General features: G+C 40.9%; 2 protein-coding genes across 6 annotated transcripts in view; both read left to right on the plus strand.

Moving 5' to 3' along the window:
• The window catches only part of ints10 (integrator complex subunit 10), a 62,317-nt gene extending 58,985 nt beyond the window's left edge, over nt 1–3,332 (plus strand). For all 5 annotated transcript variants that reach the window (XM_080416444.1, XM_080416448.1, XM_080416446.1 and 2 more), the window contains one exon: nt 2,444–3,332. In XM_080416444.1, the coding sequence (XP_080272570.1) occupies nt 2,444–2,600 (157 nt within the window). In that variant the 3' untranslated portion in view covers nt 2,601–3,332. The remainder of the gene's footprint in view (nt 1–2,443) is intronic.
• A 2,852-nt stretch (nt 3,333–6,184) lies between these two features.
• The window catches only part of LOC308076253 (ubiquitin-conjugating enzyme E2 K-like), a 34,457-nt gene continuing 20,224 nt past the window's right edge, over nt 6,185–20,417 (plus strand). Inside the window, exons 1-5 of the mRNA XM_080416464.1 lie at nt 6,185–6,412; nt 8,924–9,017; nt 15,405–15,463; nt 16,100–16,182; nt 19,164–19,263. Of these exons, the coding sequence (XP_080272590.1) occupies nt 6,350–6,412; nt 8,924–9,017; nt 15,405–15,463; nt 16,100–16,182; nt 19,164–19,263 (399 nt within the window). The 5' untranslated portion in view covers nt 6,185–6,349. The remainder of the gene's footprint in view (nt 6,413–8,923; nt 9,018–15,404; nt 15,464–16,099; nt 16,183–19,163; nt 19,264–20,417) is intronic.

A 20,417-nucleotide genomic window follows, 5' to 3' on the forward strand; every position in this document is an offset into this window, starting at 1 on the left:
GGCTTTGTTTGAGAACTAGTGATTTAGAAGGCCTCGGGTTAACTTGCACTGCACCTTTAAGACGCCTGATTGCATCACTGTCTGACTGTCAGTCTGAATGTCCGTGTCCTATAGGAGCCCTAGCCCCGCCCTGGGGGCGGAGTTAAACACCCTTCTGCTACAAGGGGTGCAGACGATGGACAGGTACCCCGCCCACCCAGGCCCCGCCCCTCCCCCCTCCCCCCTTCATGTCATGTTCACATCGACAGACGTTCGCTGTCCTTTGATTTCCTGTCGGGATGTTTGAGCCGTTCTGCTCTTTGTTCTTATTACAACTTTTATTTATTTATCCATTGATTGATTTTTTCATTTCACGTCTTCATTTCATTTGTGGAAAATGTTTGATGTCCTTTTGATTCGGATGATTCTTATTCAGAAAAGCCTTTCAAGGGGCGTGTCCACAGAAAGGAAGGCTTTGGATTGGATGTCATGTCCACAGTCACTTTAACCATTCCCACAATGTTGGAACCTGTCATCCGTGTTATTAGCACAACTAGCCTAGCTGAAGCGCTAACCGGAACGGTCGCCCCAAAACACTGTGGCCCCAAAACACTGTGGCCCCAAAACACTGTGGCCCCAAAGCACTGTGGCCCCAAAACACTGTGGCCCCAAAACACTGTGGCCCCAAAACACTGCGGCCCCAAAACACTGTGGCCCCAAAACACTGCGGCCCCAAAACACTGTGGCCCCCAGCGAGGCGGACCACTTGGTGAGAACAGACTACAACCCATAATATTAAGTTAGGAAGTAGTTCGTCCAAAAACTGTTACAACGACGGAGGCACTGCGTCTGAAACGGACTTGAGCCACGAGAGGCAACGTTGAGCGAGCCGAACGTTGAGAAGTCGCCTCAGGCCTCAGGCCTCAGGCGACTCAGCGCCGTTGGAGTTACGTGGTAAATCATCCCCCCGTGGTCTCGGTCCCCTCCCTAGTAGTTTCTGAGGACACGCCCCCTAAAGCAGCAGGTTGTTTCTGAGTTTTATTAATTTTATTATTTCATGTTATTTGTGTCTTATTCTTTCTATGGACAGTATGTCTTCTATCAGTTATGGACAGTATGTCTTCTATCAGGAGATAAACTCCTAAAAAAGGTTCTGAAACTTTATTTCGGTCGATTATTTCTATCCAATCAATAATACCAATTTGCATTGTATTTTATATCATTGAAAAGCCTGATTAGTCATCTTTACAATGTGGTATAAATTGCAAGGATTGTGCATTCGTGGAATGAGCAACACAGCTAACAGCCCCTCAAAAATTTGCCAAAATCCCCTGCAATATTCTTCCGTTGGTATTCACTCTAGTTTTGAGCTTCAAGTGCTGGCAGGTGTGTGTCAGTCACAGGTGTGTGTCAGTCAGTCACAGGTGTGTGTCAGTCAGTCACAGGTGTGTGTCAGTCAGTCACAGGTGTGTGTCAGTCACAGGTGTGTGTCAGTCACAGGTGTGTGTCAGTCAGTCACAGGTGTGTGTCAGTCAGTCACAGGTGTGTGTCAGTCAGTAACAGGTGTGTGTCAGTCACAGGTGTGTGTCAGTCAGTCACAGGTGTGTGTCAGTCACAGGTGTGTGTCAGTCACAGGTGTGTGTCAGTCACAGGTGTGTGTCAGGCACAGGTATGTGTCAGTCAGTCACAGGTGTGTGTCAGTCAGTCACAGGTGTGTGTCAGTCACAGGTATGTGTCAGTCAGTCACAGGTGTGTGTCAGTCACAGGTGTGTGTCAGTCAGTCACAGGTGTGTGTCAGTCAGTCACAGGTGTGTGTCAGTCACAGGTGTGTGTCAGTCAGTCACAGGTGTGTGTCAGTCAGTCACAGGTGTGTGTCAGTCACAGGTGTGTGTCAGTCAGTCACAGGTGTGTGTCAGTCACAGGTGTGTGTCAGTCACAGGTGTGTGTCAGTCAGTCACAGGTGTGTGTCAGTCACAGGTGTGTGTCAGTCAGTCACAGGTGTGTGTCAGTCACAGGTGTGTGTCAGTCAGTCACAGGTGTGTGTCAGTCACAGGTGTGTGTCAGTCACAGGTGTGTGTCAGGCACAGGTATGTGTCAGTCAGTCACAGGTGTGTGTCAGTCACAGGTGTGTGTCAGTCAGTCACAGGTGTGTGTCAGTCACAGGTGTGTGTCAGTCACAGGTGCCACGTTTGTCTCTTCAGGATAGTACCCATGGTGAAACAGGGCATTTTTTTGGGAGGCTACTACCCACACATTTAGCTGTGTTGCTCATTCCACAAATGCACCATCCTTACCTCGTTGTAAAGGTGAATAATCAGTCTTTCCAATGATAATATAACAACAAAGTATTGGTATTATTGAAGGGGAGAAATAATCGACCGAATGAAAGTAACCGAACTCTTTTCTTAGGAGTGTATGAACGGCTGATCTAAACAGTATAATGATGGATGGGTTTATATTTCAGACATCACACGGTGACGCGCGGCATCACTAAGGGCGTGAAGGAGGACTTCCGATTGGCCATGGAGCGCCAGGTGTCTCGCTGTGCAGAAAACCTCTTCAACGTCCTGCACCGATTCTGCCTCAATGAGAAGATCATCGTTGTCCAATCCCTGCCCTGAGTACTGATGACATCATGATCATCCTCCAATCCCTGCCCTGAGTACTGATGACATCATGATCATCCTCCAATCCCTGCCCTGAGTACTGATGACATCATGATCATCCTCCAATCCCTGCCCTGAGTACTAACGACAAAATTACCATCAACCAATCCCTGTCCTGACACCTGACCCACTGACCTTTAAAAATAAATAACTAAAAAAACATTTGACAACGATGATGAATCAGTGAATAATGTTTATGGAATCTAACTAGCAGCCCTGACAGACTGTTATGACCATTCTCTAGCATCCCGTCTTAAAGGTGATGTCAGTGATATTTCTTTGTTAAAAGGTTAAAGCCTTATATTGTGATGGTAATAATGCTTTTAGAGTGTTTGTTCAGTAACGTCTCTCTGAGTTATGGGGGAGACCTTGAAATGAAAGGTTTGAAGGTATAACTGGATAAACATGTATCTGTCATTATGTTAAATAATATTTGACCAACAGCACTGAAAGGTTTCACAACATTTGAGATCATATTATGTTGAATATTAAATATTGAAAGAACATGAAATTGTCAGTGTTGCTGAGGAAATGTTTTGTTTTGCTGCAGAATTGGATTTAAGTTTTGCTTTATAACTATTACTATATAAATTGAATTAGAATCTTGGTTTATAACTATTATTACTATACTAACTGCTGGTTTATTGTTTATATGAACCATTTTCCATTAAATGTCCAATGACTGGATTGAACAAGTTCAGTTTAATGCTTTATTTATTGCAATTTATCAGAAGCTCTTTATCCAGAGTGACTTACAATAAACAAGGTAAACACATACATAGAATACATAGAGACAGTGTAGTGTCTCAGTAAACTATAGGATCATAGAATACAGAGGCAGTGTAGTGTCTCAGTAAACTGTAGGATCATAGAATACAGAGACAGTGTAGTGTCTCAGTAAACTATAGGATCATAGAATACAGAGACACTGTAGTGTCTCAGTAAACTATAGGATCATAGAATACAGAGAGACAGTGTAGTGTCTCAGTAAACTATAGGATCATAGAATACAGAGAGACAGTGTAGTGTCTCAGTAAACTATAGGATCATAGAATACAGAGACAGTGTAGTGTCTCAGTAAACTATAGGATCATAGAATACAGAGACAGTGTAGTGTCTCAGTAAACTATAGGATCATAGAATACAGAGACAGTGTAGTGTCTCAGTAAACTATAGGATCATAGAATACAGAGAGACCGTGTAGTGTCTCAGTAAACTATAGGATCATAGAATACAGAGACAGTGTAGTGTCTCAGTAAACTATAGGATCATAGAATACAGAGACAGTGTAGTGTCTCAGTAAACTATAGGATCATAGAATACAGAGACAGTGTAGTGTCTCAGTAAACTATAGGATCATAGAATACAGAGACAGTGTAGTGTCTCAGTAAACTATAGGATCATAGAATACAGAGACAGTGTAGTGTCTCAGTAAACTATAGGATCATAGAATACAGAGACAGTAGTGTCTCAGTAAACTATAGGATCATAGAATACAGAGACAGTGTAGTGTCTCAGTAAACTATAGGATCATAGAATACAGAGACAGTGTAGTGTCTCAGTAAACTATAGGATCATAGAATACAGAGAGACAGTGTAGTGTCTCAGTAAACTATAGGATCATAGAATACAGAGACAGTGTAGTGTCTCAGTAAACTATAGGATCATAGAATACAGAGACAGTGTAGTGTCTCAGTAAACTATAGGATCATAGAATACAGAGAGACAGTGTAGTGTCTCAGTAAACTATAGGATCATAGAATACAGAGAGACAGTGTAGTGTCTCAGTAAACTATAGGATCATAGAATACATAGAGACAGTGTAGTGTCTCAGTAAACTATAGGATCATAGAATACAGAGACAGTGTAGTGTCTCAGTAAACTATAGGATCATAGAATACAGAGACAGTAGTGTCTCAGTAAACTATAGGATCATAGAATACAGAGACAGTGTAGTGTCTCAGTAAACTATAGGATCATAGAATACAGAGAGACAGTGTAGTGTCTCAGTAAACTATAGGATCATAGAATACAGAGACAGTGTAGTGTCTCAGTAAACTATAGGATCATAGAATACAGAGAGACAGTGTAGTGTCTCAGTAAACTATAGGATCATAGAATACAGAGACAGTGTAGTGTCTCAGTAAACTATAGGATCATAGAATACAGAGACAGTGTAGTGTCTCAGTAAACTATAGGATCATAGAATACAGAGAGACAGTGTAGTGTCTCAGTAAACTATAGGATCATAGAATACAGAGACAGTGTAGTGTCTCAGTAAACTATAGGATCATAGAATACAGAGACAGTGTAGTGTCTCAGTAAACTATAGGATCATAGAATACAGAGAGACAGTGTAGTGTCTCAGTAAACTATAGGATCATAGAATACAGAGAGACAGTGTAGTGTCTCAGTAAACTATAGGATCATAGAATACATAGAGACAGTGTAGTGTCTCAGTAAACTATAGGATCATAGAATACAGAGACAGTGTAGTGTCTCAGTAAACTATAGGATCATAGAATACAGAGACAGTAGTGTCTCAGTAAACTATAGGATCATAGAATACAGAGACAGTGTAGTGTCTCAGTAAACTATAGGATCATAGAATACAGAGAGACAGTGTAGTGTCTCAGTAAACTATAGGATCATAGAATACAGAGAGACAGCATAGTGTCTCAGTAAACTATAGGATCATAGAATACAGAGAGACAGTGTAGTGTCTCAGTAAACTATAGGATCATAGAATACAGAGACAGTGTAGTGTCTCAATAAACTATAGGATCATATAATACAGAGACAGTGTAGTGTCTCAGTAAACTATAGGATCATAGAATACAGAGACAGTGTAGTGTCTCAGTAAACTATAGGATCATAGAATACAGAGAGACAGTGTAGTGTCTCAGTAAACTATAGGATCATAGAATACAGAGACAGTGTAGTGTCTCAGTAAACTATAGGATCATAGAATACAGAGACAGTGTAGTGTCTCAGTAAACTATAGGATCATAGAATACAGAGACAGTGTAGTGTCTCAGTAAACTATAGGATCATAGAATACAGAGACAGTGTAGTGTCCCAGTAAACTAGGATCATAGAATACAGAGACAGTGTAGTGTCTCAGTAAACTAGGATCACAGGTAAACCATGAACCTGGTATCTGTCACAACATGCTATTTAAATGACATTTTAACCTTTAGTTTTACATAAGACTGCATGGTCATCAGGGCTACTGTAGGTAAGTGCTACGATTGAGGATTATTATTGAAGCTAATCTCAATGTAATTAAAAGAAAGAAATATGGATAGATTTAGCTGCCAAGGCCGTAACAGCTGTCATAAAAGACAAAAATAACGGATAATGAGAACACAGCCCTCACTGCACTAATGGTTCACCTCCTCATTTGCATAACATCCATGATCTAAGCCTTTACTACTTTATTAATCCAGGGTCTCCTTTCCTCTGGGTCCAGCAGGGGGCGCTGTGTGTGAAACTAAAAGCACCGGTAAAAAAAAACATCAACAACAGTAAGTCACGTGACCTGCTGCTGGTGTTGTTATCATGATGGTGTTGTTTAATGTTTTATAGATCTGATAACATGATGTTTTATAGATCTGATAACATCTTTTAATCTATAGATCCATAAAGCGGAGCGGGACGCCCTGTGTGTCCGGCCCAGGGCCGTTAGCATCGGGGTTAGCATCATGGCTAACATCGCTGTCCAGAGGATCAAACGGGAGTTTAAAGAGGTTCTGAAGAGTGAAGAGGTTCATTATCTTTATTCTTTATTATCTTTAGAGTTTATTATGTTATTATTATGTTTTACAGTCAGAGTGGTAAACATGTAAACAAACCTGATGCTAACAGTTAGCCTGCTCTAGCTAACGTGTGTGACTGTGTGTGTGTGTGTGTGTGTGTGTGACTGTGTGTGTGTGTGTGTGTGTGTGTGTGTCAACAATAATAACAGATTCTCAAACTTTAATTCCAAAGACCCCCTGAACTCTGAGAATGTACAAATAGAACCAAATGGACCCTTACGGGTCCATTTGGTTCTATGTGTAGTTGTGTACACTCTCAGAGTTACAGACCTGTAAGGGTCCATTTGGTTCCATGCTCAAGGAACCCTGAGGGTCTCTGGACCACACTTTGAGAACCACTGAACTACATGATGTCAACAGATACCTGGGATCCTATAGTTTATGTAGTTTAAATGTACAGATTATTATTGTCTCCGCCAGGCCGAAAGGCATGGCGAGAGAGTATGTTTTGCCCCCTGTCCGTCCGTCCGTCCGTGTGTCCGTCCGTCCGTGTGTCTGTCCGTCCGTCCGTGTGTCCGTCATTCTGTCATTTTGTGTACAGCTAATCTCCGGCACCGTTGGCTTGATCGCAGTCAAACTGTGCACACACTCCCTGGATGCCAGAGCAGAACCTCTGCCCCAAATTTTTCAAATTAGCCTTTTATAGCGCCACCAGGAGGCCGCTTTTTGTAAAACACACTTCTTGACAGTACTCCTACAGATTTTATCCAAACATCACACAAATCGGTACACAGTATCTCTATAGTCATGTGATCAACACGGATCTGTCCAATTTTCCATATTTCATCCTAATTGGCTAAGGTTGGCTTCCAAAGTTTGCAGGATTGCTCCGTTTTCAACAAAATGCCTCAAATCATGAACGCAGCTTGCGATTTCCGTGAAATTTCACACGCACATTCCCATTAGGCCGAGGAAGAAATGCCACTTGAAAATGTTCAAATCAGCCTCATGGTGGCGCTATAAATGGACGATTTGTGTTTTTAACTATAACTGCACCGATCTGCATGAAACTTTGCACGCACACTCCCTAGAGGCCAAGGAAAAACAACTGACCTGCATTTTTCACATTGCCTTTCATAGCGCCACCAGGAGGCCGACTTATGTAAAACAATTTTTTTTATATTAAGCCTTCAGAATTAATCCAAATTTCACGCACATCGGTACACTTGATCTCTATAGTCATGTGATCACGATGGATCTTTTAAAATTTTCATATTCCATCCTGATTGGCTAACATTGACATCTAAAGTTTGCAGGAGTGGCCCGTTTTGAACAAAATGCCACAAATCATGAATGCAGCGTCCGATTGCGACACTTTGCACGCACATTCGCACTACATTGAAGAACAAATGCCACCCTTTTAACATTGCCCTATTATAGCGCCACCAGGAGGCCAATTTTGCAACACTTTTCTTTTTTATATTACTCCTACAAATTCAAACATCATGCAAATCGGTACACATATAGTCAAGTGATCAAGATGGTTCCATAAAAATGTTCATATTCCATCCTGATTGGCTAATTCCGAACATTGCTGCCCCACAATAACCTACCTGACCTGGCGGAGACCTGTGCTCCGAGGAGCACTTTTTCTAGTTTAGATATGATATAGTTTAGACTGATGCTAGGTTCTTGGTTTAAACTGTGATCCTATAGTTTACTGAGACACTACACTGTCTCTCTGTATTCTATGATCCTATAGTTTACTGAGACACTACACTGTCTCTGTATTCTATGATCCTATAGTTTACTGAGACACTACACTGTCTCTGTATTCTATGATCCTATAGTTTACTGAGACACTACACTGTCTCTCTGTATTCTATGATCCTATAGTTTACTGAGACACTACACTGTCTCTCTGTATTCTATGATCCTATAGTTTACTGAGACACTACACTGTCTCTGTATTCTATGATCCTATAGTTTACTGAGACACTACACTGTCTCTCTGTATTCTATGATCCTATAGTTTACTGAGACACTACACTGTCTCTGTATTCTATGATCCTATAGTTTACTGAGACACTACACTGTCTCTGTATTCTATGATCCTATAGTTTACTGAGACACTACACTGTCTCTGTATTCTATGATCCTATAGTTTACTGAGACACTACACTGTCTCTGTATTCTATGATCCTATAGTTTACTGAGACACTACACTGTCTCTCTGTATTCTATGTGTTTACCTTGTTTATTTTAAGTTATATTATATTATATTATATTATTATATATTGTTATATTATAACGTATGTGTTTACCTTGTTCACTGTAAGTCACTCTGGATAAAGAACTTATGATAAATTACTACATTGTAAACTAGAAAAAGTGCTCCTCCACCATGTCAGATAGAATCGGCCTCCTAGTGGCGCTATAACAGGCCCATGTGAGACATGTGAGACAGAGGTTCGGGAAAAATAACTTATGTTTTGTCTTCTTTTCCTTGACATTCGTCAGACGAGCAAAAACCAAATAAAGGTGGATCTGGTGGACGAGAACTTCACTGAGCTGAAGGGGGAGATAGCAGGACCACCTGACACGCCCTATGAAGGTAGGTTAATGATCTTCCATTACGGAAAGGATTCCATTTAAGCCTGCCGGCTTCTTCCTTTCCTCACACAGTAACTTATTGTCTCCGCCAGGCCGAAAGGCATGGCGAGAGAGTATGTTTTCGCCCCTGTCCGTCCGTCCGTCCGTGTGTCCGTCCGTCCGTCCGTCCTGTCTGTGTGTTACCACCAAATCTCCGGCACCGTTGGCCCGGTCGCTGCGAAACTGTGCACACACACTCCCTGGATGCCAATTCAGAACCTCTGCCTTTTTCACATGGGCCTGTTATAGCGCCACCAGGAGGCCGATTTGTGCAAAACCCATTTTTCCCCATTACTCCTACAGTTTTTAACCAAACCTCATGCAAATCGGTACACAGTATCTCTATAGTCATGTGATCAACCCTGATCTGTCCGATTTCCCATATTCCATCCTCATTGGCTAAGGTTACCATCCAAAGTTTGCAGGATTGGTCCGTTTTGAACAAACTGCCTCAAATCATGAACGCAGCTTGCCATTTCCATAAAATTTCACACGCACATTCCCACTAGGCCGAGGAAGAAATGGCACTTAAAAGTTTTCACATCAGCCTCATGGTGGCGCTATAACAGGCCGATTTGCATTTTTAACTATAACTGCACCGATCTGCGTGAAACTTTGCACGCCTACTCCCTAGAGACCAAGGAAAAACATCTGCACTGCATTTTTCACATCTGCTTTTTACAGCGCCACCAGGAGGCCGACTTATGTCAAATACATTTTTGGATATTAATCCTTCAGATTTTATCCAAACATCACGCAAATCGGTACACAGTATCTCTATAGTCATGTGATCAAGACGCATCTGTCCGATATTTCATATTCCATCCTGATTGGCTAAGGTTGACTTCCAAAGTTTGCAGGATTGGTCCGTTTTGAACAAAATGTCTCAAATCATGAACGCGGCGTGCGATTTCCGTGAAAATTTGCACGCACATTCCCACTAGGCCGAGGAAGACATGCCACACTTTTCACATTGGCCTATTATAGCGCCACCAGGAGGCCACAATAACTTACCTGACCTGGCGGAGACCTGTGCTCCGAGGAGCACTTTTTCTAGTTTATGTATTGTTTCTATTTCTTTATAACGATGTGCTAATAAACTAAACTAAAGGTGCGTTTTACTAATTAAACTTATGTTTCCTAAATAATATTGAATTGCATGCTTTGAAAAATTCAATAAAAGGACAAACGATCAAGCTCTGAAGATCAACCCTAGTTTTGTACAAATCTATTTGAATAGTTCACTCTGACGTACACGGTACCAAACATAGTTCACTGTGACGTACACGGTACCAAACATAGTTCACTGTGACGTACACGGTACCAAACATAGTTCACTGTGACGTACACGGTACCAAACATAGTTCACTGTGACGTACACGGTACCAAACATAGTTCACTGTGACGTACACGGTACCAAACATAGTTCACTGTGACGTACACGGTACCAAACATAGTTCACTGTGACGTACACGGTACCAAACATAGTTCACTGTGACGTACACGGTACCAAACATAGTTCACTGTGACGTACACGGTACCAAACATAGTTCACTGTGACGTACACGGTACCAAACATAGTTCACTGTGACGTACACGGTACCAAACATAGTTCACTGTGACGTACACGGTACCAAACATAGTTCACTGTGACGTACACGGTACCAAACATAGTTCACTGTGACGTACACGGTACCAAACATAGTTCACTGTGACGTACACGGTACCAAACATAGTTCACTGTGACGTACACGGTACCAAACATAGTTCACTGTGACGTACACGGTACCAAACATAGTTCACTGTGACGTACACGGTACCAAACATAGTTCACTGTGACGTACACAGTATCTCACTGGTTTAATGACTAATTTATAGATATTCCTGTGTGTATTCTCCAGTGATTGTGGCATGCAGTTATATATTCCACAAATAGGCCTAGGCCTAGCAAAATAGATACCGCATTTCCCCAAATAGTAGCCCGGGCGTTTATTTAACAAAATTGACTTGGACCCCAGCCATTTGAAAGAACCAGCCGTTTAAATGAACGAGCCGTTTAAAAGAACGAGCCGTTTAAAAGAACCAGCCGTTTAAATGAACCAGCCGTTTAAAAGAACCAGCCGTTTAAAAGAACCAGGCGACTATTTGCTGCAGGCAAGTTTTTGCACCGACCTGTACCAGAACATTATTTGTCACATTCAGCCCTGGACAAGTTATTTTCATTCAAATGAAATGTGATTGGACTTGCAGTAATTATGACTTTAGTTGATTTTTCACTATTTCAAATATAGTAATTCTTAATTATTAATAATATAGCTTGTAGATCGGCTATTTTCACAATTTTAAATTGTTTTTAAACCATTTAAACCTGGCCTGGCGGGGATCTGCCCTGTTACACACAGCAGCAGAACAGGTGAACGCAATTAACTTAATTGTGTGTGTGTGTTGCGTTATAACAGGGCTTAAACAATGTCAAAGTGTTGCGTTATAACAGGGCTTAAACAATGTCAAAGTGTTGCGTTATAACAGGGCTTAAACAATGTCAAAGTGTTGCGTTATAACAGGGCTTAAACAATGTCAAAGTGTTGCGTTATAACAGGGCTTAAACAATGTCAAAGTGTTGCGTTATAACAGGGCTTAAACAATGTCAAAGTGTTGCGTTATAACAGGGCTTAAACAATGTCAAAGTGTTGCGTTATAACAGGGCTTAAACAATGTCAAAGTGTTGCGTTATAACAGGGCTTAAACAATGTCAAAGTGTTGCGTTATAACAGGGCTTAAACAATGTCAAAGTGTTGCGTTATAACAGGGCTTAAACAATGTCAAAGTGTTGCGTTATAACGGGGCTTAAACAATGTCAAAGTGTTGCGTTATAACAGGGCTTAAACAATGTCAAAGTGTTGCGTTATAACAGGGCTTAAACAATGTCAAAGTGTTGCAATGTCTAGCTGCTGAAATAAACTTCCCATTTGGATCATTGTTGACAAAAGAACAGAACATGGATCTTGTTTGAGAAAGGATTATATATTTATTGTCCATCAGAGCGGTGAGGTCACAGCTTCTCTCTACTTGTGTATGATAGCTATTGATAGTGAATTTGTTTGCAGTTATTAATTTCTATTACTTGCTGGATATTAATCAGCATTGCGTGTAAGTGTGTGGTTTGGCCCGACTCCCGATATTTCCATTGCAGACGGGCGCTCTTGGATGATATAAGGAATAGCGTGGCAAAAATAGCAGACCTAGAAGCTCACAAAGTGTCCGCGACGCGTTGTGAGCTTGTAGATCTACTATTTTTATACTTCGTTGCACAACACTGTCGTGCAACGAAGTATAAAATAGGCTTAACTGCTAATAATTGCCCCGGCGTTTACTTGGACCAGCGCTTAATACGCAAAATGCTGTCAGACCTCCGGCGGGTATTTGGTTCCCGGCGGCTATTTGCTGCCGGGCTACCATTTAGGGAAATACAGTAGCGCATAAAGCCATAAAAGATGGTCTAACATTATCTGACTTCACAAATAATTAGCATAAACATTATAATGGTGATAATGTTTAATAGCAATTTTAGAAAATTTCTAAATGTTTTTTTTTATAGCAAAAATAGCCGATCTACAATCTACAAGCTGTCATGATGAGGTTGTGCAGCCTACATATTTTAGTTATTTGATGTACAATGAAGTATGGGGCTTAAAGGTTTAATGACATTCACTTTTACACCACATTCAAAGTCTTTGTCCTGGTCCTTCAAAAGTGTACAAAAAGTTTTAAGTGAAAATTCCATTCCATTGATCCATGGCAGGTGTTTTTCTCTCACATTTCTAAAGCCTTTTCAACTGCAATGAAAAAAGAAATCTTTGCCTGCGGGTGTCGCTGGTGAGGGATTTTGCCTGTCAATCATCGCCTCTGCTCCGCCCCCCCCCAAAGGAAAGGATAGGGGAGGGGAGGGGCGAGGAGGAGAGTGGGCGGGATTAATCGACTGTGACCTCACTGTCGAAGGGCCAAGCTCAGATTACTTTTCAGCCTAATTATTCAGAAAACCCCAGACCACAGAAAATCCACTGAATGTTCTAAGTTCAGGTTTTTTGGGTGTAATTGAGGTCATAAAACCCCAAATAAAACATTGAAAATAAAAAAAGTGAAAATGAATGTCATGATACCTTTAAGTGGACATTTAACACATTGAATGCCAAAAACGGTCCGGACCGTTTTTGAGGGTCCAAACGAGAAGTGCCGAAAACGGTCCGGACCGTTTTTGACCCAATTCTATTTTTATACGAGTGGCCCACGTGGGGCGCTAAAACGAAACTTTGACATCACCCAAGGAGTTTCTGAGAAGAAGAGGCTGGATGTGGCTCCATGTCAAAAATCCTTCCGGTCGGCGTTTTCAATGTTATCTCCTTGACTAAAAGCTTAATATCTCCATTTCTTTTTAATGTGGTGGAAACGAGCCGTTTTCGATCGGCGATCACGCTGCAATGGAGGATCGCGTTGGAAATATTATTGTTCCAGGCGTTAGTCGGGACCCTCCGCCGTCTCGCACGCACGCGTTGTTTACATGCACTTCCGCGTCTGGGCTTCTCACAGCACGAAACGTATAACGCAAGTGGATGGAAGAAATGCAGGCACTCAACGTATAATATTTTAATAAACCTCTGGCACCCAATGTGTTAATGGCAACGTGTACCTGCCGTATGTTATTTTAATGCAGGCTAATAAAAATAAGGCAACATAAACGAATGGATTAAGTGAAAAACTCTTTGGTTTGTGATCAGATTGACTGTTTAATGAACAGTAAAGACATCAGGATTAGTTAAACCTGGCTGTTAACCTGGTCTGGACCAGGCCAATCTGGGAACCCAGAACCAAATAAGAATGAAAAACAGCGCCCTCTGCTGTTTGTACTATCTTACTTGGCTCTGGGACAATGGCGACGTAGCACCCGTGCGCAAAGGAAACCAGGGTTGATTGATTGATTGATGTAGTTTATTTAGAAAGACATGAGAATAGTACATGACAGTACATGGAAGTACAAATTCACAATACAAGGTCTACTAAACTGGAAACCCTCATTAAGCATTACGCTTGTTTAAGATGAGAACCCCATGCACACAAATCATGATGAAATATAAGAGGCAGTCAGATATACACACTACTATACATATAAGAGACAGACAGATATACACACTACTATACATATAAGAGACAGACAGATATACACACTACTATACATATAAGAGACAGACAGATATACACACTACTATACAGAATGTCATACAATCAGCTTTCAGGTTACTGGTATGACGAGAGAAAAAAAAAATATATATATATACAAAAGAGGAAAATGAAGGAGGAGGGGGGGTAGGTTAAGACTTAGACAGGGGCCATTTTCGAATTGCAGCCTCCTGAAGGTGTATCTTTAGGGCAGTTTTGAAAGTGAGTAGGGTTTTACACTCCTTTACTCCTTTTGGTAGGGCATTCCACATTTTTGTTGAATAGCATGAGAACAAGTTCATTCCCTTTGTTGAGCCAAATCTGGGTTGAACATGATTTGTGGAGCTGCCTCTGGTGTTATGATCATGGACTGCATTAACATTTTGGAAGTATTTTGACAAATACAGGGGGATCCCAATGTTGTGGTGTATCTTGAAGACCAGGCCCATAGCAAGTTGCTGTACTCTGTCCTCAACCCTAAGCCATCCAATCCTAGCAAAATGAGCAGGGGTTAGATGGGTTCTGTGATTGAGGCCAAGAAGTAGCCTTACTAGTTTGTTTTGGGATGTTTGGAGCCTTGTTTTTAAGGCCTTGGAGGTGTTGTGATACCATGAGGTGCATGCATAATCATAATGACCTTGAATGAGGGCCCCTGCAAGAATCTTCAGAGTATTCTTACTGACTAGGCGATCAATCCTCCACAAATAGCGTGTTGTTTGGTTGACATTTTTGATCACTTTTTCGGCGTTTTTGTTACCAGAGAGGTTTGCCTCCAAGATGGAGCCCAGGTAGGTAATTTTCATCCTTTCTTTTGATGACATCATCACCCACTTTGATCGTGAAACTCTCTGCCTTGCTAAGGTTAGGACTGGACCCAAAGAGGATGGATTCAGTTTTACCCAGGTGTAATGAAAGTTTGTTGTAATGAAAGGGTAATGAAAGGGTTTTGGTCTGCCTTCAGCTTTCACTTCCGGTGGTGCGACTATGTTTTCATTCCCACTAACAATATGTCTACACGGAACACTAACACCACTTCTCCCAGAGAACATGGCGATAAGCCAAGCGAGAGACGATCAGAGTTTAAAATCTAAATTCCGGTGATTGTTCAGTAATCTGGTGAATCTTTTCTTTTCAGAGGGTCGATATCAACTAGAAATAAAGATTCCAGAGACGTATCCATTCAATCCACCTAAGGTCAGTATTCTGAGCCCTCGTTCAGTGTCATCTCCACTAAAGGTGGCCATACACTACGAGATAATCGGGCTAAAAAACAACCCTCACGAGTATCGGGGGGGGGGGGGGGGGCGTGTCTACCCCAGCCTAGATCGGGGGCGAATCTGATATTAAATAAAGTTACACATTACAATCCGTACATTTTCATATGTCAATTCAGTGTTTTTCTCCGACAGCCAGCTGCGCTCCTGAGCAACGCAGCGCAGCGCGCGCACACACACACACACACACACACACACACACACACACACACACACACACACACACACACACACACACACACACACACACACACACACACACACACACACACAGTGCACGTGTCAGACAGTTTAACTCCTTGAACACCTCGATAGTACCCCCCCACCCCCCAACGAGTCCCTGGGGCTTTTAGTGTTATCCTTTTATCATAACCTTTGACTGTTACTACCTGTACTGTTAATAAAGCAATCAATCAATCAATCCATTAATAGCTTAGTATACATTAGTGCTACATCTAATACAGAAATGATAGGTGTATTACTAAGATGTGGTATTAGTATTAGTAATGTATTAAAGTATTAGTCATGTAATACAGAAATGATAATGTAATTACAGGTGAGGTTTATTACTAAGATCTGGCATCCAAACATCAGCTCAGTGACAGGAGCCATCTGTCTGGACATCCTGAAAGACCAGTGGTGAGTTTATTTTAATGAAATATCATTAACTTGTGTGTGTGTGTGTGTGTGTGTGTGTGTGTGTGTGTGTGTGTGTGTGTGTGTGTGTGTGTGTGTGTGTGTGTGTGTGTGTGTGTGTGTGTGTGTGTGTGTGTGTGTGTGTGTGTGTGTGTGTGTGTGTGTGTGTGTGTGTGTGTGTGGTCATTTTAGGTTCACTTGGCCTTTGATGTTGTCAATTGTTTTAGGGCAAGAAGGCCATCAAATAAAATGATGATTTTTAAGTCCACGGAAATAATAAATTTAACTTGAAGGTTAAGGATGATTGAATTGTAATATAGTACAAGTATAGTGTAACTATCTGTGAAATACAACCCATTTATTTCATAAAATTATGTATTGGCAAATTACCAATATTTGTACAAAGTCATAGGCTATTGGTCTCAATATATGTCACATTCAGCCCTGGACTTGACTGACTGTAGGTAGAGGTCACTGACTGTAGGTAGAGGTCACTGCCTGTAGGTAGAGGTCACTGACTGTAGGTAGAGGTCACTGCCTGTAGGTAGAGGTCACTGACTGTAGGTAGAGGTCACTGACTGTTGGTAGAGGTCACTGACTGTAGGTAGAGGTCACTGACTGTAGGTAGAGGTCAACCTGGCCTGGCGGGGATCTACCCTGTTACGCAGCAGCATAACAGGTGAAGGCAATTAATTTAAACCAGGAGCTGGAACCAAAAACAGCTCAAACAATGTCAAACTGTCACATTCTACCTGCTGAAATAAACTTCCTGTCCATCAGAGAGGTGAGGTCACAGCTTCTCTCTACTTTTGTATGAAATTGATAGCCTAAACTTTTAATTTGTTTGCAGTTATTACTTTCTATTGTTTGCTGGATAGTAAGACTCATAATTTTGGGATGTTGGCTGTATGTTGTCAAATGTATTCATCTATATTTTGCTGTTGATCAAACGTCGGGGTTTATTGTTTTCCACAATCTATGAGACAGACTGATGATAAAAAAATCGGGGCACATCGGTCTGTCTCTCTCTTTCTCTCTGTCTCTCTCTCTCTCTGTCTCTCTCTTTCTCTCTGTCTCTCTCTCTGTCTCGCTCTTTCTTTTTGCGAGTCGACGCGTCGAGGGCAATAATCGATTTGTCGATCGATTTTTCTTCTATTTATTTAGCAGCAGAGAGCTGAGCTTTCCTTTAAGAGCCACAACTTCTGCAGCTGCACCCATCATGTTTTAGAATTTGCATCAAAGCCCTAATGATAATAACAAATGAGACTTTATTTTGTAAACATGTGTTTATTAAACACAGAAAACTTGTTTAATCCTTAGGCTACAGCCTAACTAACGAGGCTGACGTTTGACAAATTAGAATAATGTCAGACTGAGCTCTCCGTCCCGATGCCAAATAATAATAGTCACAACACAACACGTTCAACAATATGTAGCTATATGGCCTCATATAAACTTTTATAACATCTTACGGAGCGTTTGGGAACCTCAGCGAGGTGCTCGCCCTAAAAGACGGTCGCCCCGGATCAAATCCGGCGACCTGGGAACGGGCGCCACAAGGTACTTCTACTTCTAAAATGTGGGCGAGTGTGTTTTTGGGCGATCGTTCCGGTTACCTCAGCGTACATTCGGTTATTGTTTGACAACAGGGCACGGTGTATTCTGGAAATGCCATCAGCTCACAGAAGCCTTTCCCCTCCACAATGCTGATAGTAGGCATCATATCTTAGGCTATCGTCTTTGCTGTCAAATCAGTGATCTTTTCTGCCCGCCGGTCATCACAATGGAGAGGTTTCACGGTGAAGTCTGCCATTGTGTTTTGCTTGTGTGAAGGGGCGTGGCACCGGGTGTCGCCTTAATGTGATTTGACATCACTGATGTTGACGACGAGTGATACGCATTCTTTGTGTTGCACAATCTGCATTGGCACTGTTTTATCTCACACCTCACTCTTATTATGCTGCCATTTCATTAACACTGTTTTATCTCACACCTCACTCTTATTATGCTGCCATTTCATTAACACTGTTTTATCTCACATCTCACTCTTATTATGCTGCCATTTCATTAACACTGTTTTATCTCACACCTCACTCTTATTATGCTGCCGTTTCATTAACACTGTTTTATCTCACATCTCACTCTTATTATGCTGCCATTTCATTAGCACTGTTTTATCTCACATGTCACTCTTATTATGCTGCCATTTCATTAACACTGTTTTATCCCACATCTCACTCTTATTATGCTGCCGTTTCATTAACACTGTTTTATCCCACATCTCACTCTTATGCTGACATTTCCAAGCGGGCTCAAGCAGGACTAGCCAACGCACACATGACGCGCATGCAGACCGGATAAACACAGACAGACACCGTTCCTCTCATTTAGAAAATATTTGATACTTTTTTACATTTTGAACTGGAAAAACGTTTATATTCACATTGACTGCCAATCACGTAGATCTACGCGAACCGCTTTAAAGCCGCCACGTGCCAATCGCGTAGATCTACGTGAAAAAAAAATTTCACCCAAAGACCAAGGAGATATGATTAGTTGAAGATCTAGACTCCTATCCACTTCCTTGTTAACTTAAAACTTAAAAAGTCTGTATTTCGGCTCCTGAGTACTTTTTTTTTTCCAATGAAAAACTCTGGCACTGGCTAAAAAATTATGAAATAATTCTGGCAGTCAATGTGTTAATGTTTTTGAAAAAGCCATTACAAAAAAATTAAATAAATAATATATATATATATATATATATATATATATAAATTATATATTATGAAAAAAAAAATTAGATTTTATTTTTTTGAGACGAGCACGAGTCGAAAATCGAGTCGAAACTCAATTTCTTTTCACATCCCTAGTTTATACACATGTTTATACACATGTTTATACACATGTTTATACACACGTTTATACACATGGCACAAAATTTGTCCTAAAAAGTTTGGTCCTAAATGTGTTCAATGTCTCCTCAGGGCGGCAGCGATGACATTGAGGACGGTCCTCTTGTCACTACAAGCCTTATTGGCTGCTGCAGAACCAGATGACCCACAAGACGCAGTCGTAGCCAATCAGGTGAGATCTGTATGTAGGCATTGACCAATCGGCTTATCCAGAATGCTGCTGTGCCCCCACCCCCCATGTTTCTAAACGTAACCTCAGTAAACTATGTCTAAACCTAACCTTATTCCTAAACCTAACCTCAGTAAACTATGTCTAAACCTAACCTTATTCCTAAACTTAACCTCAGTAAAACTATGTCTAAACCTAACCTTATTCCTAACCTTAACCTCAGTAAAACTATGTCTAAACCTAACCTTATTCCTAACCTTAACCTCAGTAAAACTATGTCTAAACCTAACCTTATTCCTAACCTTAACCTCAGTAAACTATGTCTAAACCTAACCTTATTCCTAACCTTAACCTCAGTAGAACTATGTCTAAACCTAACCTTATTCCTAACCTTAACCTCAGTAAACTATGTCTAAACCTAACCTTATTCCTAAACGTAACCTCAGTAAACTATGTCTAAACCTAACCTTATTCCTAACCTTAACCTCAGTAAAACTATGTCTAAACCTAACCTTATTCCTAACCTTAACCTCAGTAAACTATGTCTAAACCTAACCTTATTCCTAAACTTAACCTCAGTAAACTATGTCTAAACCTAACCTTATTCCTAACTTTAACCTCAGTAAACTATGTCTAAACCTAACCTTATTCCTAAACTTAACCTCAGTAAACTATGTCTAAACCTAACCTTATTCCTAACCTTAACCTCAGTAAACTATGTCTAAACCTAACCTTATTCCTAACCTTAACCTCAGTAAACTATGTCTAAACCTAACCTTATTCCTAAACTTAACCTCAGTAAACTATGTCTAAACCTAACCTTATTCCTAACTTTAACCTCAGTAAACTATGTCTAAACCTAACCTTATTCCTAAACTTAACCTCAGTAAACTATGTCTAAACCTAACCTTATTCCTAACCTTAACCTCAGTAAACTATGTCTAAACCTAACCTTATTCCTAACTTTAACCTCAGTAAACTATGTCTAAACCTAACCTTATTCCTAAACTTAACCTCAGTAAACTATGTCTAAACCTAACCTTATTCCTAACCTTAACCTCAGTAAAACTATGTCTAAACCTAACCTTATTCCTAACCTTAACCTCAGTAAACTATGTCTAAACCTAACCTTATTCCTAACCTTAACCTCAGTAAAC

The sequence above is a fragment of the Gymnoscopelus braueri genome (assembly GCF_963280865.1).
Source record: "Gymnoscopelus braueri genome assembly, chromosome: 20".
Taxonomy (NCBI): Eukaryota; Metazoa; Chordata; class Actinopteri; order Myctophiformes; family Myctophidae; genus Gymnoscopelus; species Gymnoscopelus braueri.